Source organism: Pristis pectinata, chromosome 10 (genome assembly GCF_009764475.1).
Source record: "Pristis pectinata isolate sPriPec2 chromosome 10, sPriPec2.1.pri, whole genome shotgun sequence".
Taxonomy (NCBI): Eukaryota; Metazoa; Chordata; class Chondrichthyes; order Rhinopristiformes; family Pristidae; genus Pristis; species Pristis pectinata.
Genome location: NC_067414.1, coordinates 94,286,255 through 94,308,746, shown reverse-complemented (window position 1 = coordinate 94,308,746; position 22,492 = coordinate 94,286,255). Strand labels below are relative to the sequence as shown.

The 22,492-nt window shown below is 45.0% G+C and overlaps 1 protein-coding gene across 1 annotated transcript in view; it reads right to left on the bottom strand.

Moving 5' to 3' along the window:
• The window catches only part of rsph9 (radial spoke head component 9), a 36,299-nt gene extending 17,931 nt beyond the window's left edge, over window positions 1-18,368 (bottom strand). The window contains 5 exon segments of the mRNA XM_052024744.1: window positions 7,897-8,043; window positions 9,124-9,147; window positions 9,150-9,252; window positions 12,234-12,393; window positions 18,103-18,368. Coding sequence (XP_051880704.1) covers window positions 7,897-8,043; window positions 9,124-9,147; window positions 9,150-9,252; window positions 12,234-12,393; window positions 18,103-18,329 — 661 coding nt within the window. The 5' untranslated portion in view covers window positions 18,330-18,368.
• Window positions 18,369-22,492: the final 4,124 nt, after the last annotated feature.

Sequence of the window (22,492 nt, the reverse complement as noted above, 5' to 3'; positions counted from 1 at the left end):
GAAGCAGCCCATGCCCACATGCAGCAAGAACAAGATGACATTAACTGACAAGTATCATTTACACCACTGAAATGCCAGGGAATGACTGTCTCCAACGAGAAAGTATCTCACCATCTACCCTAGGGATTCAATGGCATTATCACTGCAGAGACCCCACTTGAATATCACCAGTGACCAGAAGCTCGACCAGCTACATAAATATTATGGTTACGTAGCAGATTAGTTTGGTTTCCTACAGTGAGTGACTCGCATTTTGACTCCCCTAGGCCTTTCCACCATCCACAAGGTACAAGTCAAGAGCACGATGGAATACTCTCCAGTTGCCTGGATGACTGCAACCTCAACAATCTCAAGAAGCTCAACATCAACCAGGATAAAGCTGCCCACTTGATGGACACCCCATTTATCACCCTATACATCCATTCCCTCCACCACTGACACACTGTGGCTGTAGTGTGTACCATTCACTAAATGCACCGCAGTTACTCACCAAGGCTACTCTGACAGGATCTCCCCAAACCCATGATCTCTACATTCAAGAAGGACAAGACTCTAGGCACACGGGGACACCACCACCTGCAGGTTCCATTCCAAGATGCACACCGTCCTGACTTTGGAAATATATCAACGGTCCCTTGTTGCTGCTGCTGCTGGGTCTAAACCCTGCAGCTCCCTCCCTGTGGGAGCACCTTCACTAGAAGGACTGCAGTGTTTCAAGAAGGTGTCTCACTACCATCTTCTCAAGGGCACTTAGAGATAGACAATAAACGCTGGCAATGCCCAGATCCTGAAAATGAGTTTTAAAAGATTTTTTAAAAAAAATAATCAGGAAAAAGTGAAATGGAAGTGAAAGCTGAGAACACCCAGAACCAGCTTGCAGTTGATCAGCCAGAGAATCTGGGATACCAGTTACTAAATTGTCTGTGAAACAGGAAAGAGTTTTGGATAAATTTCCCAAGAACCCGGGCTTAAATTTGCAAAGGCTAAATACTGTAGATGCTGGGAATCTGAAAATGAAAACAAGAACACAGAAAATTCTCAGCCAGTCAGGTAGGTGAGGCAATGTAATTAAAATGTACAAACTTTATAAAAGGAATTGACAGTTGAAGTGAGGAAATTTTTCACTACAGGGAAAAACCTCATGCAGCAGCAAATACATAGAACAGTACAGCACAATACAGGCCCTTCGGCCCACAATGTTGTGCTGACCTTTAAACCTCGCCTAAGACCATCTAACCCCTTCCTCCCACATATCCATCTATTTTAAATTCCTCCATATGCTTATCTAGTAATCTCTTGAATATGACCAATGCACCTGCCTCCACCACCACCCCAGGCAGCACATTCCATGCCTGAACCACTCTCTGGGTAAAAAACCTTCCTCTGATATCTCCCTTGAACTTCCCACCCATTACTTTAAAGCCATGCCCTCTTGTATTTAGCATTGGTGCCCTGGGAAAGAGGCGCTGGCTGTCCACTATTTATTCCTCTTAATATTTTGTACACCTCTATCATGTCTCCTCTCATCCTCCTCCTCTCCAAAGAGTAAAGCCCTTAGCTCCCTTTGTCTCTCCTCATAATGTAGACTCTCTAAACCAGGCAGCATCCTGGTAAATCTCCTCTGCACCCTTTCCAATGCTTCCACATCCTTCCTATAATGAGGCGACCAGAACTGGACACAGTACTCTAAGGGTGGTCTAACCAAAGTTTTGTAGAAATACATGTTGAAAATAAGGATGTTAGATATAAGAGAGGCTTCAGCCTGAAGTGTTGACTGTTTCTCTTTCCACAGATGCCTGATTCAGCATTTCGTGCTTTTATTTCAGATTTCCAGAATCTGCATTTTGATTTTGAGGAATCGAAGCAGAAAGCTTTCAACAAGGGAATAATGGAATTGTGGAATAGTTGATGATTAGTGGATAGGTCACTGAAACAAGTGGCTCCAAAGGCTGGAAATTACTAAGAATGTAACGAGTAAGAAATTCCTTCAGTTTAATACTTGGGCTTAAAATACCAGAGCATTAAACATGCTAAAGTCTGCAATGAAATAGGAAATCAAGGGTGCAACACCCTCTGTCAGCTTGACTCATTAGGACCATGATGGCATGACCAATGGTGATACTTCAGAGCAGGGCAGAAGTGACTGCAGTGACAGAAGGAGGAAACATTGAAAAACTATCTGCTTGTTTCTATCAATCACAAAGACCCTGTTGCAGAATTTGAGTAATAGGGGGAGCATTCCTCTCCAAACAACATCAGCAATAACAAAATAAACAAACACACTGGCCTTCTTGGTATTCACAATGACCATCCCAGCTCCCCCCACCAGTCTTCTTACTTACAGGAGTGATCCCTAGAAAGTACAGGTCTTGTAACTTTAAGTAATATATCCGGCAAGTATTACTTACAATTCCCTAAACAGAGCTGCATAAACAGTGCTTCTTTTGACTGATGTAGAAATTCTACAAACGCAAAGCTGATTTTGTGCTCCCAGAGAGAGGGAGTACATAATGGGTCAAAGTTCAGCGTGCAGTTCCCCTGGCACTTGTCTGTAAACAGATCCACAACAATTGGGTTGCCCCCTGAGCAATGAAGCTGGGAATGGAGCAACACTGCATCCAATGATTAATGAACTCTTATGGTTTGAACTGACAATTCACGTAATCCCTGTCAATGAATTAAACTAAATCACTTCCCCTGCCAATGACCATCCCACATATGCATCCCATGGGAATACGCTCTTTTTAGAGTAAAAACACTGGGAAATAAACAGTTTGAGATTGTGCAATGACAACTAGGAATTGTTAAAAAAAAAAGTTGATTTTCATTTTTTGCTTTGATAAATGTAAACATTACGGGAAAATGGATGGTGCAAACAAAGAACAGCAAACAATGCTTCCCCCCCACCCCACAGATGCTGCTCGACCCGCTGAGTTCCTCCAGCAGATTGTTTATTGCTCCATATTCCAGTGTCTGCGGTCTCTTGTGTCTCCAGTGCAAATAAAGAGAACTGGAAGCTGTGCTGTCTCCTTATGCAGGTATCTCTTGCTTCAACAACAATCTTCATTTAGGTAACACCTTCAATGTATTATAACTAACATATACAATCTGAATGGTAGAGAGGGTTGAATTGGTAGTGCCTCAACCTTTGAGTCAGATGGTGGCACAGTGGTAAACGTTGCTGCTTCACAGCTCCAGGTATCCAGGTTCAATCCTGACCTCGGGCACTGTCTGTGTGGAGTTCGCACGTTCTCCCTGTGACCACGTGGGTTTCCTCCCACAGCCCCGAGAAAACGGGTAGGTTAATTGGCCACTGTAAATTGGCGCTCAGTGTAGGTAGGTGGCAAAAGAATCAAAAGGAGAAGTCGGTAGCCATCTGAGAGAAGAAAGAATTGCAGGGGCTGCAGGGGGGAATAAGAGGAGGGTGAATGGGATCAATGAGATGACTCTGCTGGGAGCTTGCATGGACATGGGCTGAATGGCCTCCTTCTGTGTTGTAGTGTGTTGGGAGGTCCAAGGTTCTGTCCCACACCAGACCCAAGAACACAAAAATCTGGGCTTTTAAAAACAATAATATAGAAATTATGTGGCTGATTTTTTTTAAATCCACAGGGTGGCAATCACCTGTAAGTCACCGCCTGAAAGAGTGATGGACATGAAAGTTAATCAGGAGAAAGTTAAAAGGGGAGTGGGAAATTGTAGTGTTAGAGGGATATAGTGGGAGAATGGGATGAGGGGATGAATTGTATTGATCTATGAAGAGCTGGCAGGGATTCAATAGTCTGAATGGCCTCCTTCTGTTCTGTAACAATTCTAAAACCTGATCATTCCAGTGCAGTACTGAAGAAGTACTGCACTGTCATAAAAGATCCTATAGTATTATACTGAAGAAGTGTGTGTGCTTGCGTGCGGGGGGGTGTGTGTGTGTGTGTCTCTCTCTCTCTCTATACATGGCGTGGGGCAGTGGGATGGTGAGGTTGTTGTTGTCACTGGTGTCCAAGCCAACATTTATTCCCCACTTAACGTTATGGGAACAGATAACCTGGTTATTGAAATAATGCTCTTTATGGGATCTCGCTGTTCTCAAATTGACTACCACATTTCCTGTGCTAGAACGATGACTAATCTTCTAAAGCACTTTGGGGCACTCTGAAAGGAATGCAAACAGACTAATGTTAACTAAGCAGGAACAGTCTCCCCAGTACCTCTTGAGAGGACCATTTGTCATCACTTTTCAAAGGGACCCCTGAATGAACACTACTTGTGGAGCCACACGTAGCTCCACTGAACATTACCAAGGACTGCTGCCCCCTCCAGGTTGGCATCACCCCCACAGGCCCACCTTTGTATAACAACAAACAGCCAGGGTTTTCTGTCTGCCCTCCCACTAAGTGAGCACACTGCTTGCTGGCTGCATTCTAGACAGAACGTAGCTCTATCCTCAATATCCCGGCATCGGGAAGAAGCTGACGAAATTCTCTCACATCCATCCCACATGCAAGTGACATATTATGGCCAGAATTCGAGCTGGAAGCTCAACTTACTGGGAAGCAAGAGCTGCGAAGGAGAACAGAGTTGGATAAATACCTGAGGTGTAAACTATGGGGGAAGAAAGCAGAGAGACCTGGGGGTGCAAGTCCATGACTCATTGAAAGTGGCTACACAGGTGGACAGGGTGCTTAAGAAGGCTTATGGAATGCTTGCAGTTATTAATCGGGGTATTGAGTATAGGAGTCAAGAAGTTATGATGCATCTCTATAGAACTCTGGTGAGGCCGCATTTAGAGTAATACGTGCAATTCTGGTCACCTGACTATAGGAAGGATCTCGAGGCTTTAGAGAGGGTGCAGAGGAGGTTTACTAGGATGCTGCCTGGATTAGAGGGCATGTGCTATCAGGAGAGGCTGGACAAACTTGGGCTCTTTTCTCTGGAGCAGTAGAGGCTGAGGGGTGATCTGTTGGAGGTGTATAAAATTATGAGGGGCATAGATAGGCTGGACAAGCAATTATCTTTTTCCCATTATTGAGCGATCCAACACCAGAGGGCATGCATTTGAGGGGAGAGGGCGTAGGTTCAGAACAGACATGAGGGTACATTTTTTACTGAGGGAGTGGTGAAGGGCTTGGATGGGCACATGGATGAGAAGAAAATAGAGGGATATAGGCATTCTGTAGGCAGGAGGGAATAGCTATGTCGGCATAACATTGTGGGCCGAAGGGCCTGTTCTGTGCAGTACTGTTCTATGTTCTACATTCTATGTTCTATGTCCCATGTTCTAAGTAGGACTAATTGGGTAGCTCAGAGAGCCAACATGGGGATGATGAGCTGAAAGGACAGATTTCCACATTGCACTGGGGGAGGTGGTGGGTGCACTGGTAGCTGTCAGGCACGGATTTCCATTTCTAAAACAGTAAAACATCAGAAAGTGCAGCAGGATCCACGAGCACCTGGAAGAACACGTTCCTGTTCCTTGTGGAGCCAGTCTTTGGAGCGGTTACAACCTGGGCCTCATATGAAGCATTAAACTGATTTAACTCCCCATTCCACTCCCTCTGTATTCTATGGCCTGCTGCACTTTCAAAACAAGGCAAGCTCGAGGAACAGCACCTCATCTTCCCTCTGGGCACTTTGCAGCCTGCAAGACTCAATATGAAATTCTCTAACTTTAGATAACTTGCGCTTTCTTTCTGTTTGTATCAACGCTGGCTGTTTTTTCCTGCCACCCCTGTCCTTTCCTTTCCATTTGTATATTTGGGCGTGTCTCAGACCAGACCAGTCAATACCCACATTATTACATAGACAAGGGAGCTTTACTGCCCCTTCATGGCTACACTCTTTCACCCCTTCAAATTCCTCATGTTCCACCCATTGACCCCCCCACCCCACCTTGCCTTTTCTGCTACCTCGACGAAGCTACCTCTCTTTGTCAGTTCTGGAGGGTCTCAGACTTGAAATATTCACCAGTTCTCTCTTTACAGCTACTGCCTGATCTGCTGTGTTCTACCAACATTTTTATTTCAGATTTCAAGCGTCTGCATTTTGTCTTTGAACTTTCATTGAACTCACTGCTCTCCTTTGGGTGACCTTGGCTGATCCTTGGCATTATCGATTTTGCTGGCTGCTTTTCGAGCAATTTTAGTTTGTCGTGCTATTTTGGAGCCCTCTTCTGCAGCTAAGCCAGCACTACTTTTGATACCAAGCTTCCAGCTAGCCCACAGCGCTTTCAGTGTTGCTGGGTTAAATTAGGCAACTCAGCAGGTAATTAAGAAGGCAGATGGCATAATGACCTTTAATGTTAGGGAGTTGGCACTTAAAAATAGAGTTGTATTGTTACAATTGAACAGGGTGTAGGTGAGGCCACACCTGGAGTATTGTGTACTGTTTTGGTACCTTTATTTAAGAAAGTATATAATAGCACTGGAGGCGGTCCAGAACAGATTCACTTGGCTAATTCTAGGATGAGACGGTTGTCCTATCACAAACTGCTAAAAAGGTTAGACCTGTATTCTTTGTCATTTAGAAGAGGGGTGATCTTATTGAGATCCTAATGGGGCATTATAATGTCGATGTTGAGCTGCTTCCATTAGTGGGAGAGTCTCTAATGAGGGGACGTACTGACTAGATAACGGGCAGTTACTTAAAACTGAAGTGCATGGGATTCCTTCTTGCACAAGGTCAAGTCAAGCCAGGTCAAGTGGAGTTTATTGTCATGTGCACAAGTACAGTGAAGTACAGTACAATGAAAAACTTACAGCAGCATCACAGGCACGTAGCGTTTTTTCTTTGGAAATCTCTACCCCAGAGGGCTGTGAGGCACGCTCAGTGGAGGTATTTACAGTAAAGGTAGATAATTTTTTGAGACATTGGTGAGTTGAGGGCAGCATGGAACTGGCACAGGAGATGAGCTGAGGCCTGGGGCATATTCGCCGTGATCAGAAAGAATGGTAGAACAGGCTTGTCAGTACGTCCCCTCATTAGGTGGCCCACGCCCGCCCAGTGAACCAAACCAGAAGGAGTTAATTGAAACCTGATCAGAAATCTGGTCACCTAGCTGTAGGAAAGATGTCATTATACTGGAAAGGGTGCAGAAAAGATTCACAAAACTGGTAACTGGGACTGGAGAGCTTGAGTTATAAGGACCGGGTTGGCTGGGGTTGTTTTCCATGGTGCAAAGGAGGCTGAGGGGGGACCTTATAGAGATATATAAAATCATAAAGAGCATAGATAAAGTGAATGATCATAGTCTTTTTCACAGGTTAGGGGAGTCTAAAACTAGAGGGCAGAGGTTTAAGGTGAGAGGGGCCAGATATAAAGAGGACCTGAGGGGCAACTTTTGTTTTACACACTGTAAGTGGTGAGTATGTGGAACAAGTTGCCAGAGAAAGTGGTCGAGGCAGATACAATTATAACATTTAAAGCATGCTTAAACAGGTACACGAAAAGGATAAGCTTAGAGGGATATGGGCCAAACGCAGGCAACTGGGACTAACTCTGGCAGGCACCTCGGTTGGCATTTTCGAGTTGGGCTGAAGGGCCTTCTTCTTTGCTGTGTGACTTCATGACTCTAAATGGAAACTGCCTGTTTGTCCCTCATTCTGGCCCAGTATTCCAACGGAGATGCCCTAACATGCATAAGCTATCCTATCAATTCCTTTAATCAATACCGTAATTAAGTCACCTAATAATATATGAAATAGCAGCAGGACAAGGCCATTTGGCACCTTATGCCTGCTTTGCCATTTAGTAAAATCATGACGGATCTTTTACCTCAGCACCACTTTCCTGTAATAATCCCATAGTCCCTCGATTCAAGAGAACAAGGCTAGTCAATGATAACCCATGCCATTGTTTAATCCTTTTAGCCCGTTAGCTCTGGAAATGGTTCCTGTGGCCTACCTTTCAACTCGTCGTCTTCAAGAGAATTGAGAAAATCAATGGACTCCTCTAAATTGGCTTGCATCAGCAGCGACTTCTTCTTCAGCATGATTGGATTGGTAAAGTGAAGGTAGGACTTCAGTTTCCCGGCTTCGGTCACCGATAAACCTGGGATCAAATGCAGCGGGAAGACAACCATCAGACCAAGATGAAGGATTCAACAAGTTGCTCACCAAATAAATAGGCCTTATATGTCAGAAGATAGGCCTTGCAATTTTGCAGAGCCCTTCACAACCTCTGGGTTTCATAGCCAATGAATCATATTTTGAAGGACAGTCACTGCTATAATGTAGGTAACAATTTGCACAAACCAAGTAGCAATGAAATAAGTGAGCAGATAATAGAAAAATAAAACAAAAACTGCAAACAGTGGAAATAGTGAAATAAAATAAACAGAAAATGCTGTAAATACTCAGCAAATCAATCAGCATCTGTTGAGAGAGAATCAGTGCTATATGATTGCCTATCTGAGAGAACAAACAGGAGGCTGCTTCGATGCTTCATCGAAAAATAGTGCCTCTGACAGTGTAGCACTTGTTCAGGTCTGCACAGGAGTGTTAGTAGAGGTTAGGGCTCAGGCCTCGAGTTGGTCTTGAACCCACAACCTTCTTACTAAGTCAAAGCTGATAGATGAATACTCCACTGCCTCAAAAGCCTGGTTGCACTCTATGGCGTCCAGAATGGATAAGTAATTCATTATAACTGGAAATGTCTAGATAATTTGTGTCACTCCTTGAGCAAAAGAAAAATAAGCCCCAATAATGAAGTCACCAAATCAAACCAATAATAAGTTTGCATGAGTAGTTTTAGTTTGTTTGATCATGAGATGTATAACCAGGAGAACTAAGGGCAAATCCCAGGAAGTACTAATGCGACATCAGGAGGTCCAAATTCAACCACAATTGGAGTATCATGGATAATTCTGGTTACTAGAGAAAGGGTATCCAATTATTGGATGCATTGTAGAAAGAAGCCACCAAGATAGCATCCAATTGAGAATACAACCTGACCTGCTGAGTGTTTCAACATTTTCTATTTTTGCCTGTGGATGGTGATGAAGCTTCAATTGCTTTGAATCGACTGGTGTCCCACGATGCTGCAAAGGTTTGTAATTTAGGGGCTCAGCAACAAGTTGTGGGGTTATTTTATATTCTAACAAGCAAAGCCTCAACATAAAGGACTCTTTACCTTCGAAGCTCCTGTTCTTGTGACCTCATCTCGAGGTGTCATGATAAAAGCGCCTCTGGGAATGATTGCAGCTTCTCTGTTTATTAGTTCGATTATGGATGTCAAGCGTTCTTCCTCCTTCACCTTGATCTTGAACAAAAAATGGTCCGAATCATCAACTGTAATTTTAGCCCTCAACTCTGTCCTTACTGATCTGTGCTGACCTGCAACACCTAGCACAATCTTCATCCTCATTTGGCAATCTTTCCCCTCCGAGCCTACCTCTGAAGCCCCGTGTCACAGTTTTAAATCCACCATTCATACGATTCTGAGGAGGTGAAGAGGAGTTTGACTAAAATTGGAGAGTTCAATTATATGGGCAGACTGGAGAAGCTGGGGTTTTTCTCCTTGGGACAGAGATTAAAATTGATGATGGTATTTAACATCATGTAGTGTCTCTACAAAGAGTAAAGAGAAACTGTTCCCTTTGGCAGCAAAACAAAAGGGCATAGAATGATGATGATTGACAGAAGAAGCAAAATGGGACATGAAGAAAAACTTTATTGCATGTGAGTGTTTAGAATCTGGAATGCATTTCCGGGGAGTTGCAGAGACAAATTACGGCAGAAAAAAAGTTAAAGAAAAATAATTTCAAGGTTATGGGGAGATGGCAGGGAAGGGGGAGCTAGCTGGATTGCTCGTGCATAGAACCAGCATGGATTCAATGGGCCGAATAGTTTCATTCTATGCTGTAACCTTTCAGTGATTTTATGAGGCAGACGATCACGTGGCTTTAGACATTCCTTGTACATAGCCCAGCCCTACTGAGTTCCCAAACTTAGGATGCTTTCTTGAAAAGATCTGGTGCCAGTGTTTAGTTTAAGTTTCATCTGTCACGTGTTCCATTCAACCAGCCTACCAAGATCTTCCGGACATCTGTTGCTCTCCTCCTCACAGTTTGCTAAATCTCCACTTTTATGTCATTCGTAAATTCAGAAACTGTGCCCTGTACATCCAAGTCTAAGTGGGTTCAAAGAAATAGAGTTGTCCTAGTAGCTACCCCTGTAGAATGTCATCGCACACTTCACTTAGTCTGAAAAACAACCTTTTACTGCTACTCAGTTTCCTGTTACTTAGCCAATTATATATCCTGGTTGATACTGTCTTTTTCCACGGACTTCAATATCAATGACACCAATTATGTGGCACTTTATCATTTGTTTTTTTTTAACACGTCCATTTACTGTACATTGCATCATCTATATTTCCTGCATCAAACTAAAAGCAGAAAAATCAAAAAAATCTGTAGATCTGAAATAAAAGCAAAAACAATACTGGAAACACACGGCAGGTCAGGTAACATCTGTGGAAAGAGAAACAGAGTTAACGCTGTAGACTGAAGACCCTTCTTCAGAACTTCTGATGAAGGGTCTCTGACCTGAAACCTTAACTCTGTTTCTCTTTCCACGGATGCTGCCTGACCTACTGTGTGTACCCATTTTCTGTTTTATCCTTCAATGACCTTCTATGTAACCTCATCAAAAAAACTATATTATCAATTCACACTAATCGAAATAAAAAGATAATAAATAAAAGCAGGAGTAGGCTACTTAGACCATCAGGCCTGCTCCACCATTCACACGATCATGGCTGATCATTGCCTTTTCATTGTTCATTTACAGTTTAAATCTGTTTACTAATTGTGATTCTAGGCTAGATCCATTCACACCTCAGCGAAACTCTCCTTTCTCGAGTTGACTAATTTTACCCTGGAGTAATCCACATCCTTTTCTGTAGCTACTCGAAACTTTATGATAATTGCTGTTGCCCAAATATGCCGTCACTGATACTTGCTCCAGTTGGCCCACCTCACTCCTCTAAACCAATTGGTAAATTGGTTTATTATTGTCACATTACCGTGGTACAGTGAAAAAAATGCCTCCTTCCGTATTCCATTGGAACCTTAGTGGTCTAGGAAATTCTTCTGAACACTCTTCAAAAATTCCTCCTCCTCATTGACACTAAATATCATAACTATTCCAGCCTTTATTAGTCTTGTTGAAGCCGCCCATTTTCACTACTCTTATGGCTTTTCACCTCTGTTACTTCCCTGCAAAACCGTCTTTATCTCCTTCTCCCTAGTTGGTGGCCTAGAGAATACACTCAGTCATGTAATCACACCCCTGTTGCTTATGTACTCCAACCATATACATTCTGTCTTGTTACAGGATATTCTCTCTCAGATTGCAGTATTCTCCTTAATCATTACTGCCAGCCTACCTCCTTTCTTATATTTCCTGAACATCTGGCATCCAGGAGTATTTAGTACCCAATACTGCCATTTTAAAAAAAGCTCGGTCTCTGGTTATTGTCACAATATCACAATCCCTTACAACTCTTTGATTATTTCATGCACTTTGTACATTTACCACATGATACTGTTGGATCTCCACTCAACTGCTGCCTCAGTCTTAAATTAACACTATTAATATTATTAGTTGGCTTTATTTTTTGTTGCATTTTTAAAAATAATTTGTATATCTTTAATTGCTTGGTATTAAAAGTTGGTAGTGTAGCGGTTAGCGTAACGCTATTACAGCACCAGTGACCCAGGTTCAATTCCGGCTGCTGTCTGTAAGGAGTTTGTACGTTCTCCCTGTGACTGTGTGGGTTTCCTCCGGGTGCTCCGGTTTCCTCCCACGTTCCAAAGATGTAGGGGTTAGGAAGTTGTGGGTATGCTATGTTGGCACCGGAAGCGTGGCGACACTTGCGGGCTGCCCCCAGAACACTCTACGCAAATAGATGTATTTCACTGTGTGTTTCGATGTACATGTGACTAATAAAGATATCTCATCTCGTCTTATCTCATATCTCACATGCACAGTAAACCTATGCTATACCTTCTTGTGCTCTCTTTTATCCAATCTAAAACCGTACTATTTCTCTCACTAGTGTTTCCACTCTCAAACCTTTGTGCAGCATTTTTTCTGCTCCTCAATGCTAAATCCTAGCACTCATGCCCTTGGCAAATTAATCTGAGGCATCCCTCTGCCACTGTTATCCTTGCTGCCTTTATTTTTCCGTCAGTTCCATTGATTATAAATGTAATTGATTCTGGTCTGAAATCTTACATCAGCGTCCTGATCAGTCTGTTCTTCATTGTCCTTCTTAACTACTGTTTTCTCGTATTCATGAGAAGGGTCACCCATGAAGCGACCTTTAATGAGCATGGATCTGGCTATCGTTTCATCTGTTGCTGGGGGGAGTAGCTTCCAGTCCATGCAGTTAAAACTGTGAAAAACAAAACAGTCAACAGATGTCATTTTTATTTTTTATGTGGAGGCAGGGTTAATAATTAAGAACAACGTCACTTTGACCACTGATGGAGTAGGCAGTTCTCACAAAGAAGGCTGCATTCAAGATATTTTCACCTGTCTTTATTTAGATGATGAAAGGCCCATTACATATTTGCAGGATTCCCAATACTCTATGCTACCATTGCATACCCCTGTATAACAATCTCCCTCCCCCACCCTACCAAATCCTTACCATTCTGAAACTTTGCCCTGGGCAATACAGTACCACTGGTTGGAAATTTCTTCCTATTTATAGTTTACAAGAGACAACAACTGAACACAAAAGAATAGTAAATTGCTAGGATCAGTGAACTGTGTCATCTGTATACTGTGGGTAAGATTTGGGGCTAGATAAGTTTTAAAATGCTTAAAACAATAACCATAAATAATAGTACTAAATAATTCTTAAAAAAAACTGGGAAACATATCAAATGAACACAGGTGCTTTTTACTTGAGGCTACAATTCTACAAGTAGAAATGACATTATGAATGAGATCTATCAACAGCCCTGGAGGGACAGCATGCACTATTTTGAAACAGTACAGCTAAAACCATTGAATTTTGCTTTCTTATTAACTAATTAAACTGCCATGGTATGCATAATAGCCAAAGCCAATGTGAAGTTTTCAAGTCAAGCAAGGTTCGAAGTTGAGGATTGTGATGTGAAAGGGAAAAAAAAATCAGGCAATGGCACGATGGCAGAAGCCAAGAACGAGGTGATGGTGTGTAGAGTTGGGGGCAGGCTGTATAAGAAGGGGAGAGTTAATGTAGAATGAACAGAGGGGAGGAGGGAAGAGTGAGGGCTCATGGTAGATCTCGTTTGGAACTATCAGTATCTGTTTAATCAAAGCCTTTTTGATGTAACTTCTACCTCTTATGACCAATCCTCTTTTTTGATACAATTGAATGATCTGGATGTGTGCCTACACAGCATAATAGGTCTTCAGATGATACAGAACTCTGGAATGCGGTGCATATGGACCCACTGGTGAATTGGGCAACCACAGCAGCTTAAATTTAATGCAGGGCAGTGTGAAATATCTCCTTCTGGATGGAAGAATGCAACAGGAAATAAATAGGATCATTTTAAAGCAGATAGGAAGAGATACCCAACGATGTAGGTATGCAATCCTTGAAGGTGGCAGGGCAAGTTGAAAAGTCCAGTTACAAAAAAATCTGGAACCATGGCTGAGTAAGTCTTCCTGTCAGTGCATTTGGGCTTTGTCAAGGTTGCATCTGTGGTACCATGTGCTTGTTAGCAGAATTCTTCATCGTGCACGGTGACCCCTTTCACGTGTTCATGATCCACCGGGGCTCTTCCCTCTGGCCTCTTATCCATCACTCATCACATACTGCCCGTACAACATGGGCATCTCAGGTTTCCCACTCTTTCTCTTACCACTCCACTTAACATACAGGATGTTGTACACTCGATATAGTTCAGATTGGTCTTCATGGTAAAAAAGTCCCAATTGGAATAGATAATGAAGGGGTTTACAGGGAGGAAGTTAAAACAAGATGGAAAAAAGTACTAAAATCCATTACAGCATTCAGGAAATGAGAGTAGGATATTTAGAAAATCAATAATGCAGAGTCAACATGGTTTTATGAAAGGAAACTTGCTTGATGATGGCGGATACAACAAACAGGGTGCAGATGGAGGAACCAGTTGATGCAAGGTGTTTGGATTTCCATAGGCCATTTGATAAGGTGCCACGTAAAAGATTACTGCACAAGGTAAGAGTGCATGGGGTTGATGATAACATACTGGTTTAGATTAGTTAATGGCTAACAACAGAATACACTCTGGATAAATGGATCAGTTTGCCCTGGTTGAACCAGATCTTCTGAATTAGATTGATAATTAGTTGGGTGCTAAAGGAATCAGTGCAACTCACAATCTATATTATCGACTTAGATCAAGGAAACAAGTGTACTTTAGCCATATTTGCTGATGATACTAAGATAGGTGGGTTAGCTAGTCGTGAAGAGGACACAGATAAACTGCAAAGAGATATAGGCAGATTAAGTGCGTGGGCAAGAAGTTGGCAGATGAAGTATAATGTGGGAGAATTCAAGAGTGGAAAAACAAATTATTATTTAAACAGAGTTGCAGTACAAAAGGTTAACAAAACACTAAAAGATAGCTTGCAGGTCAGGCAAGTAATTAGGAAGGTTAATGAAATGTTGGCCTTTATTGCAAGGAGTATGGAGTATAAAACTAGGAAGTTTTGATGCTGCTGAAACTGTATCTACAGTACTGCATACAGTTTTCATTTCTATGTTTAAGGAAGTGGCTGGCCACCGGGAGGTCCTGGCTGTTGTGGCGGATGGCGCGAAGGTGCTCGACAAAGCGGTCACCCAACCTGTGTCAGGTCTCACCAATGTACTGGAGGCCGCACCAGGAGCACCAGATGCAGTAAACTTCAATTCCACATCCCATTCCCCTTCTGACATGTCTATCCATGGCCTCCTCTACTGCCACGTTGAGGCCAAGCGCAGGTTGGCCTTGGGAGTCTCCAATCTGAAGGCCTCAACCGATTTCTCTAACTTCTGGTAACCCCACCCCTTCTTCTTCTTCCCCACCCCCCCAAACTCCCTTGTCTTCCTCTATTCCTGTGGCTCCCTTCCCCCGTTGATGACCTGCCCATCTCCTCTCCTCCCCTCCCCCATCCTTTATTCCATGGTCCACTGCCCTCTCCTACCGGATTCCTTCTTCTTCAACCCTTTGCCTCTTCTACCTCTCACCTCTCAGCTTATTACATCTTACCCCCTCCCCCACCCACCTACCTTCCCCCTCTCACCTGGACTCACCTCTCCCCTGCCTGCGTGTGCTCCTCCCCCTCCCCCCACCTTCTTATTCTGGCTTCTGCCCTTTTCCTTTCCAGTCCTGATGAAGGGTCTCGGCCCAAAACGTCGACTGTTTATTTCCCTCCATGGATGCTGCCTGACCTGCTGAGTTCCTCCAGCATTTTGTGTGTATTGTTCCAGATTCCAGCATCTGCAGAATCCCTTGTGTTTCTGTTGTGGTTAGCTCTGTGCCTAACCCCCAACTTGGGAAGATTGGGGTATTTATTTTCTCTGTACCTCCTCTTCCTCAGACCAGTCTGGTGAAAGCGCCCGGGCACACAGATCCTGGGAAATCATTCAAACATGCAAACTGTTCCACCACAGCAAGACAGAGACACCAGGAGACAGCCTGCCACCCAATTACCTGGTTTAACATCACCCTTTGCTGTTCCATGGTTCAATGGTCAGTGTTGTTGTCCCCAGACTGCCTGCCTCCCCAGTCGCCCAGTTACCTGGTTGAATGGTTAATATCGCTGTGTCCGGCTGTCCCCACTCTCACAACCCCAATGTACCTGGTTACCCGGTTGAATAGTTTCTAGCGCCCCATTCCCACCCCCGATCCAAATTACCTGGTTTAATGATCAGTGTTGCACCCATCCATCCGGTTACCCTGCTCTAGGCCCCCAATTGAGCCGGGTACCTGGTTTAATGGTCAGTGTTGCTGTGTCCAGTCTCCCTCCCCATCTCCAATCACCCAGTTACCTGGTTCAACAGTCATTGTTGTTACCCTCAGCAACATTACCTCCCCCCAGCCCCATCTCCATCCAGATATCCTGTTCAATGGTTAGTGTTGCTATCTCTAGCCCTCACTTCACCAGGGTACCTGGTTTAACAATCACTGTTGCTGTCTCCAGCGCCCATTTCAACCCGGTTACCTGGATTAACTATCAGTGTTGCTGCTTTAACCCCCAGGTCCCTGGTTCAATGGCTAACGTTGCTATCTTTCAGCCCCAACTTCACAGAGTTATCCAGTTTAATGATCAGTGTTGCTGGGTACAGTCTCCATCCCCATTCTAAATCCCCAGTCACCCAATTACCTGGTACAATGGTCGGTGCTCCTGGCTCCAGCCCTCCATCCCCATTAAATTAAATTGGTAAACTGGTTTCTAATTGTCACATGTACCGAGATACAGTGAAAAACTTTGTTTTGCATGCCATCCACACAGATCGTTTAATCACATGTACAGGAAACCATTACTTAATCACATCAGTTAAATCATAAACTGATTTAATGGCTCCAGCAGCCCTTGTTATCTGATTTGAAACTCAGTGCTGCCCCATCCACCATCTTTACCCCACACCCCTGCCCCATCCACCCTCCTCACCCTCCACCCCTGCCCCATCCACCATCCTCACCCCCCCACCCCGTCCCATCCACTGTCCTCACCCCCCACCCCTGCCCTATCCACCATCCTCACCCCCCACCCCGTCCCATCCACTGTCCTCACCCCCCACCCCTGCCCTATCCACCATCCTCACCCCCCCACCCCGTCCCATCCACTGTCCTCACCCCCCACCACTGCCCTATCCACTGTGCTTACCCTCTACCCCGTCCCATCCACCGTCCTCAACACCCCACCCGTCCTATCCACTGTCCTCACCCCCAATCCCTGCCCCATCCACCATCCTCAACCCCCCACCCCTGCCCCATCCACTGTGCTTACCCTCTACCCCGTCCCATCCACCGTCCTCAACACCCCACCCGTCCTATCCACTGTCCTCACCCCCAATCCCTGCCCCATCCACCATCCTCAACCCCCCACCCCTGCCCCATCCACTGTGCTTACCCTCTACCCCTGTCCCATCCACCGTCCTTACCCCCCACCCCTGCCCCATCCACATCCCTCACCCACCCTGCCCCATCGACCCTACTTAACCCCACCCGTCCCATCCATTATCCTCACCCCCACCCCTGTCCTATCCACTGTCCTCACCCCCACCCCTGTCCTATCCACTGTCCTCACCCCCCACCCATCCCATCCACTGTCCTCACCCCCCACCCCTGTCCTATCCACTGTCCTCACCCCCAATCCCTGCCCCATCAACCCTCCTCAACCCCACCCGTCCCATCCACCATCCTCACCCCCCACCCCTGTCCTATCCACTGTCCTCACCCCCAATCCCTGCCCCATCCACCATCCTCACCCCCCCACCCCTACCCCATCCACCATCCTCACCCCCCCACCCTGTCCCATCCACTGTCCTCACCCCCCCCACCCCTGCCCTATCCACTGTGCTTACCCTCTACCCCTGTCCCATCCACATCCCTCACCCACCCCGCCCCATCGACCCTCCTTAACCCCACCCGTCCCATCCATTATCCTCACCCCCACACCCCTGCCCCATCCACTGTCCTCACCCCCCACCCATCCCATCCACTGACCTCACCCCCCACCCATTCCATCCACTGACCTCACCCCCCACCCATTCCATCCACATCCCTCACCCCACCCCTGCCCTATCCACCGTGCTTACCCTCTACCCCCGCCCCATCCACCCTCCTCAACCCCAGCTTAGTCCCATCCACCCTCCTCAACCCCACCTCAGTCCCATCCATTATCCTCACCCCCACCCCTGCCCCATCCACCCTCCTCAACCCCCACCCATCCCATCCACTGTCCTCACCCCCCACCCATTCCATCCACATCCCTCACCCCACCCCTGCCCTATCCACCGTGCTTACCCTCTACCCCCGCCCCATCCACCCTCCTCAACCCCACCTCAGTCCCATCCACCCTCCTCAACCCCACCCGTCCCATCCACATCCCTCACCCCACCCCTGCCCCTCCTTACCTGTACAAGGTCTTCCTGTCCTTCAGCTCGTCCAGTTGGACGCCCTGCACGATGAAGTAGTCGGCGCTCAGGCCCAGCACCTTGCCCCAGAAGTAGACCCGGTGGAACTTGTAGTTCCTGCGGACGAGCTCCAGCGAGACCTGCAGCGCGGCCTTGTGCTCGGGGCTCAGCACCAGCCCCTGGCTCGACACGTAGTCCAGCTGCTGGAGCAGGCTGTCGGCCTGCATGGCTACGTCGCTCCGAGGCTCCGGTCTTGCGGGAGCGTCCCAGGCCGGGTTACCGGGGCAACCGCCTGCTCCGCGCCGGCGTCGCGTCCTTGGTTACTGTTGCCAGGCAGGTTGAGAGGCCAGGCCTGGGACCAGGAATCACCTGCCCTCCCAGGTAAGTGCTGCAGTTCACAAGATCACAAGATCACAAGATCACAAGATAAGGGAGCAGAAGCAGGCCATTCGGCCCATCGAGTCTGCTCCAAGGAAAAGGGAAAAAGAAATGGGGTGGGAAAAAAAGAGAGAGAAAAAACTTGGTTAACAAAGTTATATAAACCCTTACAATGTGAGATAATCTGTATTTCCAGCACTTTTATTTCCACATTTCCACCATTCCTGCCAAATTCCTCTGGTTATATTGAGCAATTTTACAGTATTTTCACCTCCTTTTGTCACTTTGCATAATAATCCCAATTGCCATTTAATTTCCCTTCCCTTTAATCAGAATCATGTTCATTATCACTGACTAGTGGTAGCAACACAGTGCAAAGAAATAAAATTACTATAAATTACAAAAATAAATAAATAACACACAAAACAAAAAGGAATAATGAGGTAGCGTTCATGGACCGTTCAGTATCTGATGGTGGAGGGGAAGAAGCTGTTCCTGAATCATTGAGTGTGGGTCTTCAGGCTCCTGTACCTCCTCCCCGATGGTAGTAACGTGAAGAGGGCATGTCCCGGATGGTGAGTGTCTTTAGTGATGGAAGCTGCTTTCTTGAGGTACTGCCTTTAAAGCTTACTACTCAGCATTTAAATCAACAATTTCAGATAATCAGTGTTTTCTGGCATTTTTTATTTTAATAGGATCATGGCAACATACAGCAGAGAAATGAGCCCTTTCGGCCCATCTTATCCATGCTGACAAAGGTGTCTTCCTGAGCCAGTTCCATTTACCTGCATTAGGCCTGTATCCCTATCCAAGTATCTGTATAAATGCCTCATAAACATTGTAATTGTATCTGTCTTAAGCTCTTTCCATATAACCATCATCCTCTGTGTGAGATTGCTCCTCAGATATCCTTTAAATTTCTCCCCTCTCACCTTAAACCTGTGCCCTCTAGTGTCTCGACTGTCCTGCCCTGGGAAAAAGATTCTGACTATTCTATCTATACCCCTCATTATTTCATAAGCCTCTGTAAGATCACCCCTCTGTCTCCTGTGTTCCCATGTGAATAAACCCAGCCTACCCAATCTCTCCTCATAACAACAGCCCACCATTCCAGGCTGAATCTCTTCTGCACTCTCTCTGTTTGAATCTCTTCTGCACTCTATTCAGATTCTAAACATATCTTTCAGTAATTACAGATAATTTGGCATTGATTGTTCATGGATCAAGGGGACCACGGAGTCATACAGCATGGAAGCAGGCCCTTTGACCCATTGCATCTGTGCTGACCAACTACACTAATCCTACCTTAATCCAGTTTTTTCCTCTGACGTCTATCAGCTCCCCCCTCACCCCCAATTATCCTGCCATCCACCTACACCAGGAGCAACTTACAGTAGCCAATTAACCTTCCAACCCACATGTCTTTGGCACGTGGGAGGCAGCTGGAGCACCCGAGGGAAACCCACACAGTCATGGGGAGAGGGTGCAAAATCCACACAGACAGCACCCAAAATGGGAATCAAAGTCAGGTCTCAGAAAATGTGAGGCAGCATGACTTTGTCATCCCCTGCTTCAACCTTGCACTATAAACCCTCCTGTCATTCTCTCCTGCCTTTCACAGACGTACTTGAAAATAAAAATAGAAAATGCTGGAAACACTGACCAGGTCAGGCTATATCTGTGGAATGAGAAACAGACTTAATGTTTCAGATTGAAGAACCTTTGTCAACACTGGGAAAGAGAGAAAACAAGTTCCTTTTAAGTTGAAGATAGTGTGAGATAGGGATTGATAAGACAAAGAGAATATATCTGAAATGGTGAGGCCAAGATTGCCATGGGGATACGCTATTATAATTGGTAATTGGTTTATTAATGTCACATGTACTGAGATACAGTGAAAAACTGTATGTATGCATGCTGTATTGTTCTATGTTCTATGTTAATACGTATCATTCTTGACATCAGTACATCAAGGTAGTACAAAGGAAAATGCAATAACAGAATGCCGAATGCAGTGTTACAGTTACATTTATAGAAAAAGTGCAGCGCAGGTAGACAAATAAAGTGCAAGAGCCACAACGAGGTAGATTGAGAGATCAGGAGTTCATCTTTATCATAGAAGAGGTCAGTTCAAGAGTCTGGTAACAGTGGGATAGAAGCTGCTCTTGAGCCTGGTGGTACCTGTTCTCAAGCTTTTGTACCTCCTGCCTGATATGAGGACAGAAAGAACACAAACAAATGAACACGAAATCTGAAAAATGCAGATGCGTAGGAAATGCCCAGCAAGTATGACTGTGCTGGTGGAGAGTGAATATCTCAGACAGTATCATGGATGGATGACATTCTATGGAACTGGCCAGTTCTGATACTAAAAGAGAAAATGAGTTACCTGAAGTTGGAGAACTTGCTGTTGAGTCCGGAAGGCTGCAAGGTGCCCAGACGGAAGATGTGGTGCTGTTCTTCAAGCTTATGTTAGGCCTCATTATAACAGTGCAGGAGGCCACAGGCAGATCAGTCAGAATAGGAATGGGATGGAGAATTGAAGTGGTAGGCGACAGGATCCTTGGGGTTGCCCCGTAAAGTCTGAATACATGTTTCTCCCAATTCCCAGTTCCAATGGAAAATCTTCAGCCTGAAACGTTAACTTTATTTTACTCTCTGTGGATGCTGACTGACCTGATGAACACTGTCAGCGCTTTCAGACTGACCTGCTGCATACTCCCTATTATTTTAATTCTTGATATGTACCCTCCCTCTTTCTCTTCCTGCCCCACAACTTCACCAGATCTCTTCAGTCCTCTTGCACCCCCTGATTTTAATCCCTCTACTAACAGTGACTTGTGCCTTCCTGTCTTGCCCTTTGGTTGTCGAATTCCTTACCTGAGACTCTCTACCCCTCTTTCTGCCTTCAAGACACTCCACAAAAAATTAACTCTTTAACCAAAATTTTTGTCTTGTGTTTTAATACCCTTTTCTTTGGCTCACTGTCAAATTTTGGATTTTTTGGGTTGTCTGTGTTCCTGTCAGGACATTGCAGGGGAAATATATATGCAAGTTGCTCTCACTGCTGGTGTTGACAACAAGTTGCTGTTAAATTAAACAGGAAACAGTAGGACAAGTCTTCATCAATATTCCCATCTTCACCAATAGTAGTGTCCAACAAAAGACAAGCAGCTATCTTTAACCAGAAGTGCCAAATGGATGTTCTAGCCTTTCTGATCAACACAGAAGCTAGTTCTCGGCTAGCTTGATGCAAACCATGTAATATCATGAAAAGCCTGCACAAGCTGTGGGTAGCAAAAGTTATAGGTGCAGCCAACATTTAAGAGAAATGGTATGATGGTTTTGCATGTACATGTTGTCTGGGGCATATCCAATGTTCTCACAGTGACTGCACTCCAACAGCTCGACGTTGCTTTGGAATGTCATCAAAGGGAGATCCCTGATTTCTTTCAATATATGTTGGTTGTTGCTTGAGTTGCAGATAAAAGCTGTGCTTTTTCAAAGAATGTTTTAAGATCATTTAAAATCTGCACTTCTCCTGAGACAAACAAAACTGGCAAGAGTTCCAAGCTGATTGTGTAACAACACAGCGGTTTAATAAAAAGAAAGGCACAGTAGAAAGAAGCAGTGATTTGTGTAGTGGTTGGACTGCAACCTCTGTTCATCACGGGAGTCCGTTTATTCCATGTGTAAACCATCTGAACATCTGCCCCCGCCCTCCATTAGATTTCAGTCTGTAATCATTCCCAGGTATCTATGATACTGTATATAAACAATCTAAACTCCTGGATTATATTCCAGTCTGTAATCACCCCCAGGTATCCATCAATCCATATATATAAACCCCCTGAACCCCTGGATTAGATCCCAGTCTGTAATCACCCCCAGGTATCCATCATTCTATATATAAACCCCCCTGAACCCCTGGATTAGATCCCAGTCTGTAATCACCCCCAGGTATCTATTATTCTATGTACAAACCCTCTGAACCCCTCGATTAGATCCCAGT